Source organism: Tupaia chinensis, unplaced genomic scaffold (genome assembly GCF_000334495.1).
Source record: "Tupaia chinensis unplaced genomic scaffold, TupChi_1.0 Scaffold139218_1, whole genome shotgun sequence".
Classification (NCBI taxonomy): domain Eukaryota; kingdom Metazoa; phylum Chordata; class Mammalia; order Scandentia; family Tupaiidae; genus Tupaia; species Tupaia belangeri.
In genome coordinates, this window is record NW_006199107.1 from 1,001,411 (window position 1) to 1,027,555 (window position 26,145).

The 26,145-nt window shown below is 41.2% G+C and overlaps 1 protein-coding gene across 18 annotated transcripts in view; it reads right to left on the bottom strand.

The window, feature by feature from the left end:
- Nucleotides 1-1,320: 1,320 nt before the first annotated feature.
- The window catches only part of ZBTB20 (zinc finger and BTB domain containing 20), an 885,897-nt gene continuing 861,072 nt past the window's right edge, over nucleotides 1,321-26,145 (bottom strand). For all 18 annotated transcript variants that reach the window (XM_027765659.1, XM_027765668.1, XM_027765674.1 and 15 more), the window contains 2 exons: nucleotides 11,550-13,154; nucleotides 1,321-2,535 (listed from right to left, as the gene is read on the bottom strand). In XM_027765659.1, coding sequence (XP_027621460.1) covers nucleotides 2,114-2,535; nucleotides 11,550-13,154 — 2,027 coding nt within the window. In that variant the 3' untranslated portion in view covers nucleotides 1,321-2,113. The remainder of the gene's footprint in view (nucleotides 2,536-11,549; nucleotides 13,155-26,145) is intronic.

The following is a 26,145-nucleotide window of genomic DNA, read 5'->3' on the forward strand; positions in this document are numbered from 1 at the left end:
GTACTTTTTACCTTTAGGTGTGTTAAAATATGCCCAGAAATGAAATTACTTTAAGAGTTTTAGTTAAGAATTCCTTTTTTGAGTTGCAATCCCTTCAGGACACTGTCTCTAATGGGAAAATCTCTATTGCAATACCTTGATCAGGACCGAGGAGAGAAATGCCAACTAGGAAGAGAGAGCGGCATCTGGGACGATGCAATAGACTGGTGGCCCTTTGAATAGTGGATTTGGGCATCTGGGAAAGTGTTGTTCATTTCCCTAAATCCTTTCCAATAAAACAAGGGTTAATAAATCATCTAAAGGATGATCAGCTTACATAGCCCTCTTAACCATGATGGAAATAGTCAGAAGGCGATATTTTAAAGGAAGAAAGTAATTTTGGCATCAATGCATCTTGATCTGTAACAGGCTTGTCATAAGGATGCTCTTTGTCGTTGTGAAGGGTGAGGAGCCATGAAAGAGTTCTGTGAGCTCCTCCTCCTCGCTGGCCACAAAAGAAAGAACCCATTTGTCAAGACCTCTACGCTACTAGTGTTTCATCAAAGAAATCAAGTCGATAGAAATTCTAAAATCATAAGACTTCAATGTAATTTTGAGGAGCAAGAAATCTGTTTCTGAAAGATAAAGTCCCTCCCATGAAAATGAACAGAATTCTAGGTGGATCAGTTGGGGAAAAAAAAAAAAAATTCAGTGGAGCAACTTATGCTTGCTAAAAGTCAGAGAACTACATATCAAAATACAAAGCAGCAGTTCAAATTACAGCAGGGATGGGCTGGCCACGTAGGCCTTCATCAACCCAGGCAATACTTAAAATAATAAAAATTAAGAGAAATTAAAAAAAATATGAAGAAAATATCCTTCCTCTCTTTCAAATATAACTTTAGTTGCCTTTTATTCTTTCTATCTGGAAGCAGTATCGCTAACCTTAACAGTCTTGACTTACCAAAAAATATATATATGTGTGTGAAATAAAATAAAAGAGAAGGGATTGGTGGCAGTGTATGCAAAACCAAAATGAAAAAAAATTACTTTTAACAATCTCACTTTTTTTTGTTTTTTTTTTTACACAAATACTGTTGTAAATATATTAAAAAAATCAGCATTCTATCTGGTAAACGTCACTTTTGCCCCTCTATAAAATTTTGAATTAAAAAAGCCTCAAGAACCTTTTAGTGTCCCCCCCCCCACCCTCTGATTCTCTTACATTTTCTCTTCCACAAGAATATATCCTGACGCTTTTTTTTTTTTTGCAAAGATTGTTGGAAATAATCCTTCTCTTGTACCTAGCAACATAGGTGCAAATCTCTGATATCTTTCATGTGTGCGGAGGCGGTGGCTAGGCAAAGACACTGAATAAATACGATAGCCACTGTTGCTTGTTGCTTGTCCAAGTCTTCCTGGCTTCTGCTGAAAGGGGGATTTGGAGGAGGTGGGCCAGGGTGCATGGACCCAGGCAGAATCTGGGGAGAAGCCTGCCATTCACCTTTCTTTCCCACACCACCGAACCCTCTGCCCCTCCCCACCCCCACAGCCCTTTTATGAAATCAGACAAGGTGGTAGGTGGAAAACAGCAGGGCCTTTCCTCTGGGTTTTCAACCAGAAGTGATATTCCACAGTTTTAACTGGTTACTGTGAAGTCCAAGCGGCCAGAATTGTGAAAATGTCCACTGAAACACTGCAAGCGGTGTACTTAAAGACAGTAGGCCTTTTAGATTTTGTTATATATTTTTGTAGTGCTCTTCACAAGTGAAAAAAAAATTTTTTTTTTTTTTTTACTTTTTTTAAAAGATTTTTTTGTAAAGAAGGGTTGTATTTAGAGGCCAGTAGCTAGAGATCCAACCAGTGGACCTCTTGAAGCACTACCAGGCCTTAAGGCCACCATCCAAGGGAGACTGGGAGAACTATTATTCACCCAAACCTCCGGAAATGTAATGTACCAGCAGGCAAAAAACAGTTCTTCATGTAGTACAAAATGAAACGAAACAAAAACAAAAACAGAAAGTAAAAACAAAACCAAAACATTTCTTAAATTCTAGTGCCATAGCTTTTTTTTTTGTTTCTCTTTTTTTGTTGTCATTTTGTTTTGTTCATAAGAAAGAGAGAAAGATACTACTTATCCGTCAGACACATGCATCCTCATGTGGTCGTTGAACTGCTCGATTTGGTCAAACTTTGCTGGACAGACAGAGCAGACATAAGTGGTCCCCTCCGTGCAGGCCACCACACCTGGGGGGCCAGTGCGGGCACCTGGAGGTGTGCCCGCAGGAGGGGTCCCATTGCTGGCACTGTGCAGGGCCACATGTCGCTCCAGGAGGGTCTTGTGGGAGAACTTCTTTTTGCAGATGTAGCACTCATAGGACTTCTCCCCTCGGTGGAGGCGCATGTGCACGTTGAGGGAGCTCTTCTGGGTGAAGCGTTTGTTGCAGATACTACACTGGTATGCCCTCACTCCTGTGTGCGTCACCATGTGCTTGATAAGGTAATCCTTTAAGGAGAAGGAGCGCCAACAGATGCTGCATTGATGGGGCTTCTCACCTATTGATGTGGGAAGAGACAGCAAGCAGGACAGAGCGAGACATAGCAAGGGAGGGAGAATGAGATACAGAGAAACAAGACAACAAAAAAGAAAAACAAAAAAAATTAAAAAAGATAAAATCTGATTGCTTAATGGATCATCCTTGATTGGAAAATTCCAGGCCTTCCTGGCTTTTCATGTACAGAAAAACCTTGCTTTAAGGGAATGCCAGGAGAGTCTAGACTTTTCTGCTTCCCCGGGCCAGAAGTGTCTCTTTTGGAAAGCTACTAGATATCCCCCACTCAAAATCATCAAAGGTCATTCTGTGGAGAAAAAGGGCTATTTCTTTTTTGAAGGGAATCGGTTTTTTTATTGTCATCATTAGGGAAGTTGCCTGTGCTTCCCATTAATATTATCAAACAAATAAAGAACTAAGAGAGAGCGAGCGAGATCTCTGGAAACATGAGTTTCTCTAGAATTGTAGGGAACTCAATTTGATAATTTGGCTTTTCGGAGATAGTCTCCACTTCCAACATTTAATTAAGTCTGGAAATTATCTGCCAACATAGGAGTAAGTCATTCTGAAGAACTACACTTTCAATTTCATCTATTTGAGACAGGATCCCCACCATGTAACTTAGCCCCACCAGGTGCGGAGGTTGAGTAGGTGGTGAATAGCATGATCTCAGCATCAGATGGCCCTGTTCAAACCTACACACCAACACACTGCGTGCCACTCTGATAAATCACCAAATGCCCCTGGGGTATATAGTTGACTTACCTCACCATGCTAGTGTTGACATAAGACACATATGAAATCACTTTGCAGACCACCAAGAGCTTGTGGGAATACTTACAAGGCATTCTTATTACAAGGCTAACCCCATCTCCACTCTAATCCTTTACTCCCCCACCACCATTAAGTGTTTCCACATGCTTTTTGAACTCTTCGGTCAAGTTTAAAAATAGTTTCTCTGTCTCTTTCTTTGCTCTTAGCCTGTGGGCAGAAACTCTTTTTTTTTTCTTTCTTCTCCTCAGTTTTGTTGGCTTAGGGGCCAAATGATCATGCTTATTAAAAAGAGTTAGAAAGTAAGATTACTAAATCACGAATGAGTCCATGGGCTTGTGACATCTCTTTGGATAACTTCTTGGAAGCGTTCCTGTTTGTGCATTAGTTCTCAACTCTGCTCTTAAAGACATGCAAGTGTTTGGTCTGGCTCTCTCACCTTGCCCAACATAGGCACACACCTCAGAGAAGAGGGTCCTTCCATGTGTACTTTTCCAAGACCTGCCTAAAGCCCAGAGCTTCTGAAACTCCTCAAGTTAATACTGCAACATACGCATCAAGGACAGAAATCGCCCTCTTACATTTGAGTTAACTTTCATTTAAAATATGTGCTGGACCAGCCTGTGGCCTTGTGGTGAAGGCAGCCAGACACTATATGGCCAAGTGTGTGGTTGGAGTTCTGGACCTGATGGCTTGAGAAACACGCCAGGTGCATGTACGTATGTGCCCCAAATCCCAAAAGGAGGGAAAAACAGAGAAGGGATTGCAGTGGGACCATGCCCCGTGGAGGGAGGGGTACTTACTTGCAGCTCTCTCTCCCTCAATCTCTTTTAGCAAATCTACTCTCTGGCAATCTTTTTGAAAATTTTTATGAAAAAAACGAGCTATTCGAAGCACAGTGTTAAGTATTTATGTTCATGATCCATTTTATGAAATTTTCTCTCATCAGAAAATTTTTGTGTTGTGTTTTTAAACATAAAAGCATACATTTTGAAGAATATTCACGGCACAGTCTGCTGCATAAGATCACAGGGTTAGAAGAAGAATTTTACTTTTAGATATACATGGGAAGTTAGGGAAACCTCACTGCCTCTAACCTCATTTACTTAAGAGTTCAGTCTGTGCACAGCGTTTACACCGGTAAACTTTTTGTTTTTCAAAGAATTATTTCATTTAACTTTATTTATTATTATTATTTTCTAGTTTGATTAGAGAGAGAAAGAGAAAGAGAGAGAGGGAGAGTGAGAGTGAGAAAGCAAGCCACCAGGTCCAGGACTTGAACTGCAGTCACCCATGTAGGAGTCCAGTGCTTTATACCACCATGCTATCTGCCAGCCCCCATTGGTAAACTTTTCTGAAGTGAGAGATTCCCTAAGACAAACAGCTATGCATGGCATTTTTAGTTGAAACACTTCAGTCAGCTGTAAACATACTTGGAGCTTGGCTGGTCTTTGCCTTCCTTGTGCTTTCGTAAAATTTACAGAGGCTACGATAGGCCGGCCACTACCTTTTAAGACATGTCCACCTGTCACCTTTAACAGGCAGCATGCCTTAAGCTCCAGATGGTATTTTGGCTGTCTGCGCTGAAATGGTCTTGCTGTTTGAAACTTTCACCCTGTAACTGTGTTTTCCCTCTAGGCAAGGTCACTGATAAGGGCATGTTACTTTCACACCTTCTAATCTGACCATAGTTGTCAGTCTTTCCATCCATGGCATACATACAATTGGATTTCAAAAAGTTAATGGAAAAAATGGAATCAAAGTACGAGTTTATCCTGGTGCAAAATTTTTAAAAAATCCATGAATACTTTTTTACTTGCTTTATATAAACTTTTAAAAGTTTTATTCCTTTGCTTTTCATTTGTTATAGGGTGTGTGCACTCACAGGAAAGAGAGAGAGTGAAAGAGAGTGAGAAAAATGAGAAAGTACCCCTAGGAGACATGGCAATCTCTCTTTCTCCACTTTTTTGGGGAGAGGATTATGGTCACACACACAAATGTGCCCAGTGCATTTTCCAAACTGCTGTGTCTGGTACTTGAACTGTACAGTAGGCCATGTGGGATCTAGCTCCCTTAACCAACATGCCATTGACTGGCCTTCCATGAATTTGTCGAAGACTCCTTATATGTTGTTTGGATTTATATATTCGTCTGCCATTAATTATCAGGGCGACTCTGGGCTTTTTAAGCATTTTCATCTCTGGATTTGTTTCACCTTCTATAAGGAACTGGATAAAGCACCTGTCAAAGGCCTTTGCAGATTCTGTGTGCTCTGGCCTGCAGTGGCCCACAACATCTGAGGACTGCAGTCCTGGCCTTGTCAATGAATGACACGGAGTAAAGTGCTTCATCACTCAATACATTAAGAGTTCCACATTTTAACTAGGACAAAGTATCCTGTTCCCTTCCCTGCCACAGAAAACTGGTATGCTAATAAATGAGGAAAACTGTTCGTAAAGTACTTAGGAGCTTTTTGGGTTTTTGTTTTTGTTATAGGGAAGTGTGCTCACTGGAGATATACAGAAACAGACAGAGAGAGAGAGAGAGAAAGAGAGAGAGAGAGAGAGAGAAAGTGTAAATCACCCAAATTACCCCCTCTCCCCCAGGAGAGATGACACACCACAATCAACCACAATCCTCTTTCCTCCATCCCCCTCTCAGGATTTTGGCTGCACATGCACATGTGTTTGGTGTGATTTTTAAGCCACTGGGGACTTGAACCATGGAGCTGGTCATGTGAGATCCAACTGCCTTAACCTCCACTCCACCTGCTGGCCCACATTTAGGAGCTTCTTTATAATTACGAAAAACTGTGATAGTAGGCCATAGGCATTTCAGGTACTGTCTTACTGAAAGGGGTACATTTCAGATTATATGCTTACAATTTTCATTTCAGTTTGTATGGATTTGAAACAATATCACTCAGTGGGGACATTAATCTTTTTATTTCCTATTATTTTCGTGCATATTACTTATAGCAATCCTGAAAGGGCTTTAGACATTATACATGAAATGGATGTGGTCTGCTGATTGTGGTTCTGCAAGTGAAGAAATGGTAAGTAACGATAAATAGTAGTAGACAGCTTTCCGGGTCTGAGGCTATGGTCAGAAATGGCAAGTCCGATTTGTTAGAAAGGGACAGAAAGTACAAGGTGGAGGCCTGAATTGGAGCATGAAGGGGTTGCTCATCTAAGTCCTTGCACTTTAAAATGATCCATTTGAGGGATATAGAGATGTAGAGTCAGATATGAATTCCATTTCCTTGGCTGAGTGACTTGGGCCGGTTATTTAATCTTTCTAAGCCTCAGCTGCCTTATCTGTAACTGGAGAATAGTACGGTAAGTACCTGTCTCATGAAGGAGTTTTGAAAATTAAAGAGATAAAGAACTTAGTACAGAGCATGTGGTCATTTTAAGAAAAAAAATAAACTTCTATTCAGTACAAAGGGACTGAGGAGAAATGAAAACAGCTGAGATACGGCATGCATGGCCTAGAGGAATCAAACTGGATTTAAAAAAAATGTTTTAGATAATAATAAAGCAAGTGATTATATTGCAGCTATATAATTCAGAGTTAAGGGTATAGTCTACCCTTGATTACATGGTGAAAGGAAAAAGGAGTTTCATGAGTAAAATGACAGAAAATAGCACAGATTTCCTAGCAAATAGCCACTAACCGTTGATGGTAGAGAAACCAAACAGCAAGTGAAGAAATTGATGGGCAGTGTCCTTCCCTGCTTTCCTAAGCGTGGGAGAGTGGTGAGAGATTTATTTTTCTTTGTTTTTCAGTGTCTGCTCCTTAACTTCTTCTCTGGGATCACCTCTTAATACTCATTCCTTTACCCCTACTGTCTTGATATAAGTAATTGTTCAAGCTCCCTATGAGCATCATAATGTTGTTATCTTGATATCACTGTTATTACCCTATTGCTGGGATTATTATGTGACTATTAGTACTGTATCTATTTACACTGAATTCATGGATGAAAGAGCTGAGTTTTCCAAGTATCAAGTAAAATTATTATATGTGCAGAGGATACTAGTGGGCTACAAATGGTCACCAGTGAATGGGCTGTTGATAATATGATGCAGAAAAAGCCCCCAAATAACTGTATTTTGTTGATGGAAGAAGTACAAATGGGAACAAAGATACCTGCACAGTATATTCTCCAGCAAAGAAAAAAGAAAATAAAAAAAGAAAGAAAAAAGAAGGAAATCTGAAATTCTTATTAAGGAAGGAATGCATTTATATAAAGTCCCTTGAATTAAATTATCCTTTGGAGAGCATGTCTACATTTTTGAACATTCCTTTATTTATCCCCTTAACAAACATTGTCAAGCAAATACATAGGCTAGCCTGTATTCATCTATAGATTTTTAAAGCAAAAAGTCCCAAGATTAGATCTTAAAAAGGAAGTTCCACCTGGGTAGGGTTGTCAGATGAAGTATACGACACCTTGTTAAATTTAAATTTCAGATAAACAATGAATATGTCACAAAAATTGCATGGGATATACTTAAACTAAAAATACACTTGTTGTTTACTTGAAATTCAAATGTAACAGGTCATTCTGTATTTTGGTTTGCTAAATCTGTTAATACTATACCTAGCGGTAAATGAACAGCCTAGATGCCACCTTGGCCATTCTGATTATTACGTGTGCTATTCTGTTATGCTGAGCAAGATAGGAACAAACAGAACATGATATCTGAAAGATGTTTAGATCCTTGGAGAAAGTACTTAATACATAAATATGCAAACTACCTTTTGCAGTATTTTTATAAGCTATATCATAAACAACTCTGTGGAAATAAGATCGCTCACCCTTTTGGAAATGGTTAGACATCATTAGAGAAGGATTCCATTCATTCAATCATCAAGTATTTATTAAATGTCTATTATATGTAAGGTATTATGGTGGGTACATTGATGTACAATATAATGTATATATGTATGTTTCTGCTCTCACAGATTTTACATTCTTTTTTTTTGTAGACTTTTTTTTTTTTTTCCCTATAGGGCATGTGCACTTGCTAGAAAGACAGAGAGAGACAGAAAGTGAGAAATCACCCCCCCCCCCCCGGGGGGGGGATGGTCCCATCACAATCCCTTCCCTTCCAGTCTCCTCTTGGGATTTTGGGCACACACACACACATGTGCCTGGGGTGATTTTCAATCTGTAAGGTCCAGGACTTGAACTGCAGTTGGCCATGTGGGAATACAGAGTCTTAATTACCATGCCACTTGCTGGCTGCTATTTCTTAAGACTTTTTAAGTCTAGAATAATAATTTAAAAATAAATAAGCAGACCAGTTTATTATATTCATTTCAAGGATACTAAACACATTTCTAATATATTTTGTGTAAAACATTCTGGGACAGAGTATACCTGTGCATTCTGACTAAAATTTTTGGTACTTTGGTAAACAATAGTCTCCTCTTTAAAATCCACAGTTAACAACAGCCATTGGATGTGCTGATCCATGTCAGAATGTTAGCCACATCTGAATATGTACATCAAGATACTGATAAACTTTTAGATATGAAGGGGAAGGTGGAGATTGCTGTCCTATTTTCCCAGTGAGTTTCCCTCGGATGGCCCAGGGGGGATGGCCATGCCGCAATCCCTTCTCCATTTTCCTCTCGGGATCTTGGGCACACATGCACATGCACCCGGTATGAATTTAAGCCACTGGGTCTGGGGCTTGAACCACAGTCAACTACATGGGAGTTCAGTGACATAGCCATTATGCTAAGTGCTGGTCCCACAGCTTTTACATTCTGATGGGAAGGTGTAAAGACATCCATATAATGATTACATAAATTAGTACTGTTGGCCATTCCAAATTGTCATTGACAAATAATTCTAGAGTGAAAGGGAAGAGCATTGCTTTTTTAAGTGAGTTGCTCAATGGACATATATACATTATTGCTTCCACATGTGGCTATGAAATACACACCAAAACAAAAACCTTCATAATTTGCCTTCATAATTTACTAGAGAGCCGAAGGTCACACTTTGACCCTAACTCAGATTTATTAAATGACTGCGTGTAGCTCTTGCACAGATGATGTCTAAATGTGCAAACCCATTGGTGGTTTTCCCTTGGGCACATCTAGTTATTGGGATTAGCCACAGAATCTTATGGCAAATACACTGGAGAAATGAATTTATATATCAAAAAGACAATTTTAGTAGCATGATGAATTTCTTATGCTGCACATTTGAAGCCTTACTTCAATATAAGACCTAATAGAATGTGTGAATTTATATCTGATGGGCCTATTAGAAGAGATGCATAGAAGGGAAGAGTAGATAGGTTTATGGTGATCCAAGATCATCAGAGTCACCTTTGGTCAAGGAGACTTTCATGGACAGTTTCTTTATTTTCCCCCAATCCTTACTTTGATAGCTGATTAAACAGTTATTCAGAGGGAGAAAGGACATACACTGTGAGAACACTCTGTAGACAATAAATTGCTGCCTAACTGAAAACATTACCATTAATTAAGTCACGTCATAGTAGTGATAACCATATCGCATAGAAAATTTCTTCTCCATGGGGCCAGCAGGTGGTGTGGTGATTAAAGGTGCTGGACTCCCATATGGCCAACTGCGGTTCAAGTCTCAAACCTGGTGGCTCGCTTTCTCACTTTCCCTCTCTCTCTGGTCAAATTGGAAAATAATAACAATAAATAAAGGTAAATAAAATAATTTTAAAAAGAGAAAATTTCTCTTGCTGGATCTTAGGTTACTTGTGCATTCATATTTATCCCAAGTAAACACAGTGACTTACCACTACCTGATTTTCTGCCTAACTTCAGTAGTGAGTCACTGTGTTTATTTGGAGACATGAAAACTGTAGTCTTTAAAAACACTGCTCACTTCAAGATACATATATTGATGTATGAGCTGTCCTAAGTTGTGCTGCAGTGAAGGTCAAGTTCCTCTTAAATAATACTCTATTTCGGTCATTCATTTCTATGTTGGGTTCTTGTTTCCATGTCTGCTGCTTTCCTTCCCTTCTAGTCTCCAACTCTACTTATCTGCTTTATGTTCTATCGCCTAGCTTCCTAATAGCTGATCTGAGAAATACAATTCTTTTGAGAAACGAATTCATGCATTGGTATTCAAATAGATAACTTCACTGGGCAAATTAATTTGTCATTTAACAGGAGTGTTCTGGAACCAGAAGGGTACCAGAAGAGCAACTCTTATGAAGATTTTAAATATGATGATCACCATTGTGGTAGGTATTTATAGGTAGAAGAAAGTCTTGTGAAATCATGTAGGTGGTCACTTATACGGGAGGTGCTTCCATGAAGTTTCCGCTTCTGTGTCTGCCCCATTATGGAGCCAGGAAAGAGCACTGACTAGAAGGTCAGGAGAGCTGACCTCTGGAATTATGGAATCCAGCCATGAAATGCCATCTTGCCCATCTTGATGACCGAATCCCCTCGACAGCATGCCTACAGAATGATCATCCATTCTCTCCTTGAATTACCTCCAATGACAGGAACTGTAAGTCCTTTGGAAGCAGTCTGCTACATTTTAGAGCAGCTCTGATTGTTAACAAATTTTTTCTTTAATTTAGTTGACCAAAATATCCTCATAGATTCCAACTATTGGTCTAGTTCCACCTTTTAAAGCCAAATGAAGCAACATAATGTCTCTTCCTCTCAGCCATCTTAATAATGCTAATAACGGCTATCATTTATAGAGTACTTACGATGTGTCAGGAACTATTTTAAAAACTTCATGTAGATTAATTAATTTATCCTCAAAACAGCACTATAAGGAAGATGTATCACTATTATGATCATTTTATAGACCAGGAAATGCAAGTATAGAAAAGTTATGTTCCCAAGATGATAAAGTTTGGTGGTAGCAGAGCATGACTTCAAACCAAGATAATCTGGCTCCAGAGTTCAAGTTCTTAACCACTACTTTGTGCAGCCTCTGAAACTCAGATACGTGAGTATGGCTTGTATGGTGCCCTAAGTCTTCTCTTCTGCAGGTAGGACATCTCTAGGACATCCTTTTTCCATAAAGGGTTTTAGTAATATTTTATCTTAGTGGCAGGGTGCTCTGCTCCTTTGAAGGGTTACAATGGGGGCTTTGAGAAGAAGCTTGTGTTGGGGTCTCTAAAATCTAAGATATCTTGCCAAAGGTTCCCTTCCACCAGCTGTCCTACCCTTCCCTCCCATAGCCCCCTTGCTGCCAGGTCTGGAGAGGCCTGTACTCACCTGTGTGTACGAACATGTGCTTGACGTAGTTCTGTTTGGCGGTGAAAGTCTTGTTGCAGAGAGTGCACTCATAAGGCTTTTTTTCGCCTTGCCCGCTGGCTGTGCTGTGGCCTGCAGATGAGGCCAGGGGCTGTGGCGCTGGCAGCTGTGCAGTAAAGGTGGACAGGCCGGGCTGGGACACTGTCACAAATTGGGTCTGCTGGCCTGCCAGGGGCTGTGGCAGGCTGAAGAGGAAAGGCTTGGGGCCGCTGCCCGCAGGCTGGGTAGTGAAGAGGGCCGGCAGGTAGGTGTTGCCAGCTGTGCCAATGACCTGTGTGTTGCTGGTCAAGGTCAGAGGCATCCTCAGGTTGCTGGTGAGGGTTTCTGTCTGGCCTAGGAAGAGATGGGTACTTGGCAATGGCTGCCCAATGGACGTGTTGACCGAAGGCTGTTGTAGGACGCTCTTGTCGGAGCTGTTGCTGACAGTGATAACCGTGTTGTCCATCTCCACCTCGTTGTTTCTCTCGGGAGAGGAAGCTCCTGTCTCTAGCTGGTTCGGCTGCTGGCCACCCTCGGCAGGGGCTTCGGCAGCTGGCTCGGGTTGCGCTGGTTCGGCCTGGCCGTCCCGAGTCACTCCAGACCCAAACTGCTGCTCCACGGAGTCTGGCTCGGTGCCTATGGAGGAGCTGACGCCCGAGTCGAAGCTTTCGCCCTTGGGTTCACTCTCGGTGCCCTCGGCCTGGTCGGTGTCTTCCGTGCACTCCTCAGATTCATTGCGCTCCAGGATCTGCACCCTTTGCTGCCCGTAGTAGTCGTAATCGTCCTCCATCTCCTGCTTGATGTGGATGTTGCCCACCAGGGTCTGGATGCGCACTGGGCGGGGCTGCTTGCGGCAGTGCGTGGTCTCGGGGGTGGTAGACAGGTAGCGCTCCATCTGCTGCGAGCGCTCGTGGATCCGCGTGATCCAGCTGGGGTCTTCCATGTGGTGGTCGCGGGGTAGACTGAGCGCAGTCTCGTGGTGGCTGACCACGGCCCCGCTGTAGAAGGAGCGCTCGCCGCTGCCGTTCTGCATGGAGCACGCGTAGAGCGCGGAGTAGATTCTGTCCACACTGTGCTGCGGGTGGCTTTGTAGGTAGCCTGATTCCGTGTCGCTGCTCTGGCCTGATGTGCCTGACTCTGGAGTGCCCCGCGGCGTATCCTGGCCCGAGTCCTGGATCCCGGGGAACACGTCGCCCACATTCTGGGACACAATGCGTGTGCACTCATCGATGACGGTTTTGATCTGCAAGATGCTGGCGGCTGTGAGGATCTGCAGAGCTTCTGACTGCGAGACGCGCAGCACACCGCTGTACATGAAGTCAATGAGCTTCTGCACCGACTGCACGGACACCACCGACGGGATCTCTATGTCGCTGTAGCCCAGCAGCAGTTTGTCCTGGAAGAAGGGGCTGCCGGCCGCCAGCACGCAGCGGTGTGCTCGCAGCATGCTCCCGTGGATGCGCACCGTCACGTCACAGAAGTGGCCACGGTTGCGCTGCTCGTTGAGGGTCTCGAGCACGGAATTGCTGAAGTTGTGAAGGTTGATGCTGTGAATGCGCTCGGTCATCCCCTTGCAACTGATGTCACCTGCAGCGTGGCAAGGCAGACACAAGACAGGACGTGAGTCAGAACTAGCTGGCCATGCAGACAGGGATAACTAGGGAACATTGGGCTCCAGACTGAGAAAGAAAACAGGTGTAATGGCACAAAGTCTTGGGGCTTTTCTATCTTTCTACTTCACCTCTCAGAGGGCTCTAAAGAATCCCTCTCCCTAAACCATTGTTTCCACTAGATTCCCCATTCTTGCCTTCACAACTGAACAACTGGCTTGGTAGAACTCAAGTACCTGGGCCTTCATAACCAACTGGCCCCACTACTGATTGCTCTCCTTGTGAAAAGCACCCCCCACCAACCGTCTGCTGGCAGGAGGAATGCCTCCCTCCTCAGGTTCTCTCTCCTCTGCTTTAGGAATAGAGGGCCAGCACAGGGAAGTCTGAACTGACTAGCTCCCACCTGGCTTCACTCAATCGCCATCAAGCATAACTTAATAAATGCCTTCAAGCTCCATGTTCACGTTCAGCGACACAATTTGTACCTATTTGTGCAAGAGAATTCCTTCTCAGTCCATCCTCCATTGGGTCTCTTATGTGCCTTAAATACTGGATTAGGCTATACCTTCCATCCTTTTTGCTTATGTAAAACAAATTGCTCGGTGAAAGAGTCAGGGTGAATCCCTTATAATACCAAAATATGGCCCCAGGGGGAGGCACCAAGGACCCAGGAAGGGATGTTCAGGAATCAGCCAGCTGACCAGCTTTCAAGTTCTTGCTGGCTCACCAAGCATATGTATACCCTGATACCAATAACAAGATTTTTAGAGCTTATCATGTCTCGAACACTATTACTGGTACTTTACGGATATTGTCATTTAATCCTCACAGCTACTGTAGGGAGTAGGGGATACTGTTATGCCCAGTTTACAGATCAGGAAACCATGGTCAGGCCAAGTTAGGAAACTTGCTCAAAGCCACATAGACAATTAGTGGTAGAGCTGGGACCTGAACCTGGACAACTGGGCTTCGGAGTTTTATCTTCCTACTTGCTTCATCTAACACTGCTCTGTTCATGAACGAGGTCATTATTTCTGAGCAGGATGGACTTTATAAAACATTTTTGAGGGACTGATGGTGGTGCTTTGGCAAATACAATGCTCTATGAGACTGGCCCACATGGGAAGGTTCCAGGTTTGCATCCAACCTTCTTGAGTATGCCAGGCATGGGTGTCTCCATGACTGGGATGGCCAAAGATAGGGACACATCACAGAATCAAGATCCTATTAGGGGCTCTCTCTCTAGAAGCAAAAACATCAACTTTAAAATAACTAATTTCTCTTTCTACATGGGTGATAACACTCTTTAAACATACCGGACAGTGGCACAGTGGTAAAATGCAATGCTCTGTGAGAAGGTTGCTGGTTCAAGTCAAGGGATCTTTCTAAGAACACAGGCCCCACTTGTGCCCACGATCCAGGCTGGTTGGAGGCTGGGTGTGGGTTGCAGCATCAAGACCCTGTTGAGGGTGCTATCTCTCTTTATCTCTCCATCTCACTCAAGTATGAGATAAATAAACTTTAAAAATAATAAAACAAAAACACACATATTTATTTATAGGGTGGGTGTGTTTGCCAGAGACAAACAGACAAAAAGAGAGAAAGTGGGAAATCATCTCCTAGAGGGGATGTACATGGCACCATCCCATCTCCTCTATTCTCCTGCTGAGATTTTGGGCACATACACACATGTGTCCAGTGTGTTTTTCAAGCCACCAGGTCTGGAACATGTGGGATCCACAGTGCCTTAACCACTAGGTGACCTATTGGCCCCTTATTACTATTTAATGTATGAGGAGGTTGAGGCTCTGAAAAAATGTAAATGACTTGATCCAAGTTTTACACAGCTAGTAAGTGGCAGGGTGGGGACTAGAACCCATGTTTCTTGAAGCTCTTTTCACTGCATAACCCTGTTATTATGGAGGAATCCAACTTGAATTGCTCAGAGACCTAGGGCCATGCTAACTCTTAGTATAGAAATGTAAAGACACTGAGAGTGGCGATGGAGGTTGCTTTAGAGAAGAGAAATGGTCAACAACAAAAACTATAATATCATGTATATGCACACCACACACACACACACACACACACACACAATTTCATGAGAAAAATTCACAGAACTCGTTTGACCAAACTGGATAGCAAATCACTCTGTCCAAACAATCAGGTCATCTGCTAGACTGAGTTATGATTATTGTAGTAATACTGTCACCAACTTAATTACAAACCACAGAGACAAACTTAAATCTATACACATATACAAACCTAGCTGGAATTTAATAGACACAACTCTTAAATATCTGACCGTGTATGCTGGTCCCACTCTGCAGCCAGCAGCTATGAAAGGCTGAGTCGTTTTTGCTGATATGGGTACAGATGCGATGGGGGACCCTGCCTCTCCATTCAAGCACGCCTCATTCCTTCAGCGCACAATGCAGAGGCAATTCCTTTCCCAGGCTTTCTTTTATTTCTAACACTAATACAGTGGGAAAAGTTTCTGCCACAGCAAGGCAAAGTCCAGGCTTTTGTGAACATGTCCTTTTCATCCAATGGGCATTAATGTATAGATTCCAACGGAATAAATCTGAAATACTCTACTGTAGAAGATTTGTCCCCCATTGAAAACAAATCTTGATTAGATGGTTATTCAGGGACTGTATAGGAAGGAATGCTGTGAAAATGCGAACTCCATTCTTTGCTAGATTGGCAATGAATAGGCATTTGGGCTATTCAATTCCCACCCCCCAAAACCTCCCAAACCCCAACCCTCTCAACTCCACAAAACCACACAACTCTACATAGATTATATATATTTGAGGATGCTTCTCTACTTCAAAACAAAACAAAACAAACAAAAAATCCACAGTGGTATGAACACAAAACAAACAGCAAGATGAAAAAAAGTGATAAAATTAGTTCTCTGTGTGTTTTAAAACTATAACCCATCTCCGTTTCACCAGAGTAAAAACACAGAGTTGGCCAGTGATGGCAATCATTAGAAAGACACACGTAACTCCTACTGTATGCTCATGTAAGAAGTGGCAACGTTCTATGCGCGAGCACGGCATGGATGGGCTGGAAGCAGGGTGAGCACTGAAGGGAAAATCTGCCCATGGTGAAATAGGTGACAGAGGGCCTGGCTCTCTGTTTTGTAGAACCCAGCTCCTGCCAGTCCCTCAAGCTGCGGGGGTCCAGGGATAGGACTTAGCATGAGAATGAAATGCTGCTTTTGCACAAGAGAAAATGAACAAGAAAGGAAACAGCAGGCAATACAATCTCTTTTAATTAGGTGTGAAATCCAGTCCTTTCTCAGTCAGGAGAGCAAAAGACATATAAAATGAGACTAGTGCAAGGGTAAGGTGCTGTAAGGGGGATGGGAACTTCAAAGTCTGATTTCAGAGGCAACAACAGCTTTTAAATTAAAACCAAAATTAATGTTGGTCAAGTCAACAGGTCTAAGTCAAATGGCAGGGCCCTAAAGCCCTTGAGATTTCAATCTGGGGCACCAGGCTCAGACAAAGTAGGTCAACACATAAAACAGTGCTGGAGTGGCTAGGCACCCACAGCCAGCCTCCTGCACCACACTCTTTTCCATGTTGTGTCTCGATACCTTCAGGACACTGACATGGAGCTTTCATGTATTGGGGATTAAAGATGATCTTAAAGCTATTACATGATGGTGCTGCTGGCCAACCGGACCACACCAGGAGAGTCAGTCGTTTCTGGAGAAAGCACGGATGCATTGGGGTAACTGAGCCCCCCAATTCCCAAACCCTTTGCTGGTTATATCTACTGCACCTATATGCCAAGTGCCAAGGGGGTCTTGCTGAGCTCCTGCGTTAGAGGACACAGAGCAGATGATGGCTCTGCATCTCTTTCTTCTCTATCACCCTGGCATCTTCATAGTATTTGGAGGGTTGCTGAGAGTGCTAGGGGAATCATCTACGATAGTGGAAGAGGCAGACAGAGACAAATCTCTTCCTCCGACCCTGGATCCACACGCCCAGCCTATCCCAGTGCTATTACCACCAGCCAATGGGAAGGAGAGCTGTACAGCTTTACTTACCCATTCTTGGGTGAAAAGGGGGATGTTCTGGGCCACCTCCCCATAGGGTTTGTCACTATCTTCCAGGTTCTCTAAGCCCAGTGTGCAGGGACTGTCAGGGATTTTACACATTTGTTTAGCCATTGGTTAAAAAAAAAGAATTCTTTTCACGTAGCATAAATCAATTGCTCAATTTTCATAAATTTAACTTTCAAACACCTTTCCAGGAATGTAGTACTTACAAAAGTTAAAAGTGCCTGAATGTGACTTTGTAAGTCCCTGCTTTATATTTTAACTATTCAAAGATAAAAATTACTAACTTGTTTAAAATGTCTTACGAGACCATTCTTCTTATGATCTTAATACTGTAGCTGGTATATCTTTAATATCACTTGAATTTTTGTTTATTCATGGACCATTCCCAGAGAACATTTTATGTTAAGGTCCTTAATTTTATGTGTGGGCTTTAGTGGATACCTACTGTTTCATGAATGGACATGTTCATACTTTCACAGAGATAAGGTCAGTGGCTTTCATGAGGATCTCAAAGAGGTCTGTGTTGCCTCTCAGTTTCACCCCCACCCCCAATTAAAAGCTGTGGATTGAGATTCAAGTATCTCTCTTTAACAGTTCTTAGCTACTTTCAGAGCCAAAGCCTCTGATGCAACCTTCATGATATGTCTGATGTATTAATCTGTTGAGCTGCTATTTCCCATTTACTTAAGTTGTGCCAATATTATTTTATATGATAGACAAGCTTCGTCAAGAGGAGTAAAGTTACCTTTCAGGAAAGAATGATTTTTTTTTTTTTTTGAGGATTTTTTTTTTTTTTTAAAGTGTAGATGACAAAGTAATAAGGCTAGCTGAAATCTGGAGGATTATGTTAGAGCCATATAGTTAACAACTGCTGAAGCTAACTTATTTAGTGAGACTTGGTTTGATTTAGGTTTCCATCACAGTAGAGATCTTTTGATCGTTAACACAAATTCATAGAACTGGGAAACACACTTTAACTTTTTGATGGTAAAGATGAGAGGTTGTGATGTAATTTGAAAGAAAAGCAAATACAAACTCAACATGTCCTTCTAATCCTGCCAACAAAATAGACTTCGCTTGAGAGCTGTGAGGTACAGTTGGTCCTCATTGTCCATGAGTTCCAGGGGTTCTGCAAACAGGGATTCAGCCAACCACAGATCAAAAATATTAAATCACAGGACAGCAGGTGGCATGGTGGTTAAGAATACTGGACTCCCACATGGCCGACTGCGCTTTGAGTCCCAGACCTGGCAGCTTGCTTTCTCACTTTCTCTCACTCTCTTTGTTCTTCTCTGATGAAATGAAAATAAATAAAATAAATAAAGTTGAATAAAATAATTATTTTTTAAAGAGTTAAATCATTGCTGATGTGTCCTACTTAGTTAGGCCAAGGATAGTTACACATGTACAGACTTTTCTTCTTAACTCCTTAAGCAATATACTTTAACAGCTAAATACATAGCATTTACATTATATTAAGTAATGAAAGTAATCTAGGGGTGATATATAGTATACAGAAGGATGGGTACAGGTTATATACAAATACTGTACCATTTTATACAAGAGGCTTGAGTATTGAGAGTCTTAATATCCACTGGGGTCCTGAAACCAATTCCCCAGGGATCCTGAGGAATGAATGTACTTCTAACAGCCAGTCAGCCTGTTTGCTTGCTTGCCTGCCTTCCTTCTTCCTTCCTTCCTTCCTTCCTTCCTTCCTTCCTTCCTTCCTTCCTTCCTTCCTCCCTCCCTCCCTCCCTCTCTTTTTTCTTTCCTTCCTTCCTTTCTCTCTCTCTCTTTCTCTCTTTCTTCTTTCTCTTTTCTTCCCTCTTTCCTTCTCTGCCTGCCTTTCTGCTCTTATACTATTAAATTTTCCTAAGCTTCACCTAGGAGAACAAAGGAGCAAAATTACAAGGTAGGAAAACACTTCCCTGTGATCATCAGTTCCATCCCCACAGTTGGACTCATCCTTCAGTCTTGTCTTCCTTTTCCTCTCTTCACTTTATCAAAAAGTAAAAGCTTTTTTACACTTTTACCTGTAGGCTGAGGGTAGACTGACATGACTAATGAGATTTTTAGGTCCAAAGGAAGAAATAATTCCAGAGAAGCCTTTTCACTTGTCATTAGAGAGGCTCTCAGGGTTTTCCTCATTGACTCGGGTTTTAGTCTTTTCCGATTTCAAGTACAGTCTGCTGTTATCTCTAAGAACAGACAAGATATGCCTGATGAAATGTCTAAAATTATAAATACAACTGACTTATGGATGAAGTTACTTTTGGGGGCCAATTGAATCTTCATTTCATTAGTGAAATATTTACTGAGAATACCCCAATATAAATGAGCCCATAAGGATACGCATGATCTGAAATATAACACAATCTAAGACATCCAGCCATAAGGACCTTTGGTAGTTAAAAAATACATTAAGCACACATTGACTTTTCCGACTTCAGTGCCCAGGAAAAGCTATGTTCTGCTGTAAGTGTTTTGGACCCTATGAATGTAATAATTCATCATGTTTCCCTATTGGCTCTGTTTACTAGGGAGCACAGAATCAAAATTTAGGCCACAGCCAGCATGGTGGCTCTTGCATGTACTCTTAGGTATTAGAAGCTTGAGAAGCTGAGGCCTAGGAGGACTGTGAGTTCAAGGCCAGAATGGGCAACATAGTGAGACTATGTCTCTAAAAAAAAAAATAAATAAATAAAATTAGGTCACATTTTAGTAACTCTACAGGACCTCACGGTACACTTTACTATATAAAGCTTTCCAGAGCTTCATTCCATTTCCTTATTTTACATCTACTCTAATTCTTTTTTATAGTCATATGTAAATATATTTCCCAACAATTTAATAGTCTTTGAAGTCAGCTTAAATTCCTTTAGTTGTGAGTTGAGGGTCTGATTGAACATTTAATCCACAAGTAATTTAGCATCGACTTTACAGAACCAACTTTAAACATTAAGTTAAAATTTCAGTTTTGGATATCGATAATTCAAGCTACATGTTCTATGAATTTCTATACTTGGAGCATCTGAGTGCAGTGGAATAAAACACTGAAATTTACTCTCATATAGTACAGCTTATGAAAACTAACCTTTAACTCTGTGAACAAAGGCATTGGCTAGATAATTCCAGACTACATTCTGAAAGACACCTATACCCTCATTCCAAACTTTAAATGTGATGGCTTCCAGAGAAGGGAAGACCTGCTGGGACTAAGGAGAAAAGTCAATGAAATCTGAGGTTGATGCCTTTAAATCCTCTTGTATTTTAAACCTTTTGAGATACCTTTTAGGAGTTTCTTTCTTTCTTTTCCCCCTAAAGCTCTTTCCTTACAAATTTAACTGCTGCCCTATTGTAACCTTTTCTTTTGTTCACTAAATCTGGGGAACAAAAATACAGAGATGCTACATCTGTGGGTGGGATACAAAAATGAACAAAAGGATCTACTTAAATTCACAATGTTATGCAGTTTGAACTTGGCTTTGGATAGGCCTTAAAGAAGCATTTATATATTCAAATATACACTTAATAACTAAGTCCTTTATTTTGCTTAAAAAGCAATTATAAATTTAAAAAGTGATTATATAAAAACAAGCATCTTCATACTAACCTGTTCTTCTTTCTAACTCTCTTATACTTAATTTTACAAGAAAAACTTTTTTTTTTTTTTAACTTCAGTAAGTTCAAAGATTCTGTATAGCTCTCAGGAATGGCATTCCTTTGGAAAACACTATAGACTGGTGATAAATTAGAGTTAAGTAAAAATTAATTTCTTGACTTTGGAAAAACTTTTATCTGGACTTCAATGAATGAGAAAAAAGAGCCCCGTAGTGTCATTTTAAAAAAAAGCTTTCTCACTAAAATCCACATAGAGCTTCTCAGTTCACAGAAATTTCTTTAGTCCTCTGTTGCTGTGCTGTTTTGAAACTGCTTTTGAAGCAGGTCTTCAGATTCATATTCAAATGTTCTTTTTGCTTGGGTCTTGCTGAAAAAAATTAGTTGCTTCTAACGTGACAACTGGTTTCCAAGCGTAGCCCTGTTTGTCGGCAGGAGGGGTCTGCAAAATTTCTCTATGGAAAGTATGAACTTGAGCCATACTATACTGCTTTACTGAGGACTGAAGGCCTTCTATGGCAAAGCAACAAGAAACAGCCAGGGAAAAGGTCATTTTGTTTTGCTGGATGACTGGGTGAAATGGACGCACAGGGCCAGTTGAAGACAATAGCCGAAACTCACCTGCCCACCTTGGTTCATGCTGAGATGAGGAAGATCTTAAACAAATGTTGTCAGATAGAAATCAAAACCTTGGGAGGCACTGGTAAATAAATGAAGTAGAAGGCGCTCTTCATAATTATGCAAATAAGATGATATTTTTAATAAATTCTTTATTTTCTCAGGTTTTGTTTTGTTGTGTTTTGTGTTTTTGTTTTTGCTATAGGGCATGAGTGCTCACCGAAGAAAGATAAAGAGGAGGTGAGAAATCACCCACCCCTGGGGGATGGCCACACCTGCAATCCCTGTTCCTTTATTCTCCTCTTGGGATTTTGGGCATGCATGCACATGTGCCTGACATGTTTCTTAAGCTGGTTGCTCCGAAACTCAAACTGCTCACTCAGCAGGCCACGTGGGATCCAGTTGCATTAACCATTACACCACTGGATGGCCCTACAAATTCTTTCATGTAGTATTTTATATATTATTTACATATTATTGAAAAAAATATTGATCTATAAGGGTCTTCTATAGCTACCCAGAATGTTTTTCAGACCAGCGGGTCCAGGATTCAAACCTCACAGTTGGTAGTGTGTGTACTGACTCCCTTAACCACTAAGCTAACATCCTGATGATCTGATTTCACTTCATCAATTTAGTCTGATTTGACTTTCTAGGTTTTCCTCAAAATAAAATCCCTGCACTAATCTAAGAAGTTGGCTATTTTGTCACCATGAACACATATTTAACTCTCTTCTTTTGTTGAGTTTGTCCCAAGTGTTGAAATTACTGTGCTTTCTCTACGTACCAGATTTTCTGCACTGTCATGAACCCTGTTCAAAACTTTACCTTCTCTTTGAAGCCCTCTATGATTACTGAAGTTCAACCTCAGTTCTCCCTTTTCCTAGTTCCCACTGGCTGGTAAGGCAATAAATTGAGACATTAATTTTTAGTTTGTTCTCACTGAATTATAAAAAATTTCATATAACAAAACCATTTTCTTGGCTGGCTGGAGGTGTGGTGGTAACATTGCTGGACTCACAGGGGAGGTGCCCAGGATCACATCCCAGGGCTTCCTTATGCACTCCGGGTGAAGATGTGTGTCTGTGATTTAGGCTGCCTGAGACAGGAAGAGGAATATGCTGGGAGTTCTTCTCTCTGTCCCTGCTTCCCTGCCCCCAGAAGAAATACACAAATAAAGTTAAGAAAATAAAATCATAAGGTAATGTCTCCTTTCCTCCACCTGTAGATGAGAAAGGTCAAGTCTTTAGACACAGTATGGACTCTCTTACTTGAGAGAATTATGGTTTCAATGCCCATTAGGGCCTAAAGACAAAGCCCTAAATGAAAAAGTTTTCTTTTCTAATCTAGGTCTTCCATAAAGAATTAATCTGAACCTTATAGAGAGGGGTGTGGTGCTTTGGAGTTAGACTGAAGTAGCATTATAGCAGAGAAAATGAATCAACTTCTCAAATAGAAAAGATGCCAAGTACTCTCCCTGCACACAAGTCTAGCTGGGGTAATTGCTTGGCTTACTTCTGAGGTGACACAGAAAGCCACTGCTGTGAGATGAACAGTGATCAGCCATGGTCAGGAATGAGAACCACTATGAAAGGCATCTACAAACCAGAAGGACCAGAAGTAAAGGCACCGTTACGGGGTAGTCACGCAATAGCAATGATGGAGACCACCATGGACTAAAGATCTGACACTCTCTAGATTTCATGAGTCTTATATAAGACTAGTAAAAAATAAAGGGGGGGGGGAGCCTAGCACTTGACTACATTTCTCACTAACTGGTAACAGAGGCTTGGGGTTGAATTTTCTTTAGCAAAATAAGGAAATGTGTCTTGTACCTGAACGTTGAGGAGTAAATCTGAGCCTCCCACACGTATACCACATACTTTAGTCCTTAACAGTATATTATTGTCTCTTTTCTCCTCTTTTTCTGTCCTTTTGTGCCTGCCTTATCGCTATACGAAAACTCCCAGCCTCTCAAAGGCTAGCACCGTGCCTTGTTGTAACCTCACAGTCACAAATACACCTACGACACCTGGATCCCTCACACTGCCCACCCCGTGTCTTTGCAATGAGCAGGTCCGACATGAGCACTTGTTGATAACCTCGCCTTTGTGTTCCAGAAGCATGCTGATGAGACGCAGGAACCTCAGGGTGTACACTGTCTCTGAGGTGTGTCCACGCGCTCTTCATCCGGTCCTTTATTATCCCACCTCCTCGCGTCAGGTTCCAGCCATCATTCTATTTTCAACATGAATTTAAGGTTGAAGGCAATTGGTTTTTCAAGTCTGCACTGAGTTTCCACACACTTTGTTGATTCCTTTATGAATTCTGACACCTGCCACACTGTCTCCATCTCTCTGATTCCATTTTCCTCAAGAGACAGTTCACCAGGTCCACCTGACAGCTGAAGATTCAGCGGAACTCAAATCTAAGCCACATTTACTAACCAAAAATGAGACGAAATGACCAACCTGGGATGTGATATAAAAATGATCGGGCCAAACTTCCATCACTCTTGCCTGACTTAGAGAGATTAAACTGCTTGCTAACAGATGTTACAGAGCTATCTATCAATCAGCATTGATAACGGTATTTAGATTTGTTTTACCAGTGTCACGGTTGTGTAGAATATTTTCACTTGATGGCCACTGGGTGTCCTCATTTACAAAGTAAATATGCAATAGTTAGTGTAGCTTTTCAGAGAGAATACAAGACACTAGTTTTCTCTCTGGCCTTTCACAAACTGGGTATAAATTTATCGCTGAGCTCCAAACCAGGTTATATATTAGTACTGTTTAAAACCTTTAGGTCAAACTGAATAACTTATTCAGGGTCCAGACATGAATTTAAAAGGCTATTTTTTCAATAGAGGGGACTGTGATCCAGTTATTAGAAGGAGCCCTTATTCATCTGAAAAATTGGCATGGGATTTTGACTATCTGCCGAGAGAGTCAGGAGAGAGGAGCAGAGAAAGTCTTAATTTATTCTTGAAAGAAAAGGGAACACCAAATATCTCCATGGGATATTTGTTAGATTCTGTTTTTATCTCAACTTTTCTGAAAACTAATTAAAAATAATAATGAGAAAGATAAAATATGTCCTTTGCCTGGGAAACCCAAAATAATGTAAAAAAAAAAAATAGTATAATGAGCTGGGTCAGTATACTGATTATCAATCATTTCACATTTAAAGACAAAGAATTAAGGTATTCCTTTGTGGCTCAGCTGTCTCCTATAAAATGAAGAAGATTATGCTTTGCAGGGACATTGTAGGGACAAATAAAATAGAATATGGAGGCACACAGGGTTCCTAGGGGCAGAAAGAGTATATGAGATAGACTGAAGATGTCTTACGCAGACAAGAAATACTTCTGATTGGACCACTCTAAGGCACTGGGGGTGACACGCTGCTCTCCACAATCACTCTGTGTTCTCCAAAGTCATTTTCTGCATTTCTTGGATTGTTGTTGCCTTTAAATTTATACTTATATACATCTCTGAAGAGATTTGTTCCTTGTACAGTCAAAAGGATTTCTTTTTTTTTCAAAAAAGAATTATTTTATTTGACTTTATTTATTAATTTGGATTGGACCAGAGAGAGACAAACAGAGAGAGAGAGAGAGAGAGAAAGAGAGAGAGAGAGAAAGGAAGGAAGCTTCCAAGTCCCGGACTCAAACCACGGTCAGCCGTGTGGGAGTCCAGTGCCCTTAACCACCACGTCACCTGCCAGCCCCAAGGATTTCTTTTTTTTAAAGAATTATTTTATTTTATTTTATTCTTAATATTTTTAATTTGACCAGAGAGAGAAAGAGAAAGTGAGAAAACAAGCCACCAGGTCTGGGACTCGAACCATAGTTGGCCACGTGGGAGTGCAGCACCTTAACTACTGAACCACCTGCCAGCCCCCAAAAGGGTTCCTTTCTCCCCACCAGCACATTCTCGTATTCAAGATATAGAACTACTATTCAATATCTAACAGTGCCTTCGAATGTCATACTTAGCCAACTAGCCAATCTTTCTAAAGTAATCTTTACTGTCATTTTTCCACTAGCGTACAGTCCCAGCTCAGTTATTTTTCTTTGGCATGTCATTTCAGTATCTAAATTATCAAGACGATTCTGTGCCACAACCCACAGTTAATACAGATCACGACAGGGAAATCAGGAAGTTCCTTAAACTAGAAAGCTCCATGAGCTATTCAGTGCCTTTCAGAATTGTTTCAGAGTTGTACCGATTTTGCAAACCAGCCTTTTCTGTTTTTAAAGGACCATTCACCTATATCTCTAGTACAGGTTGGATACCCCTAATCTGAAAATCCAAAATCTGAAATACTCCAAAATCCATAACTTTTTGAGTGCCAACCTGATGCCACAGGTGGAATATTCCACACCTGACCTTAGGTAACAGGTTGGAATCAAGATGTGGTAAAACAAAAATATTGTATGAAATTCCCTTCAGGCTATGTGCATAAGATGTTATGGAACAAAAATGAATTTTGTGTTTAGAGTTGGGTCCCATGCCTCAAGAGATCTCATTGTGGAAATCTAAATATTCTAAAAGCTGAAAAAAAAAATCTGAAATCCTAAGCACTTCTGGACCCACGCATTTCGGATAAGGAACACCTGACCCGTATAGCAATCTGTAATTCCTGC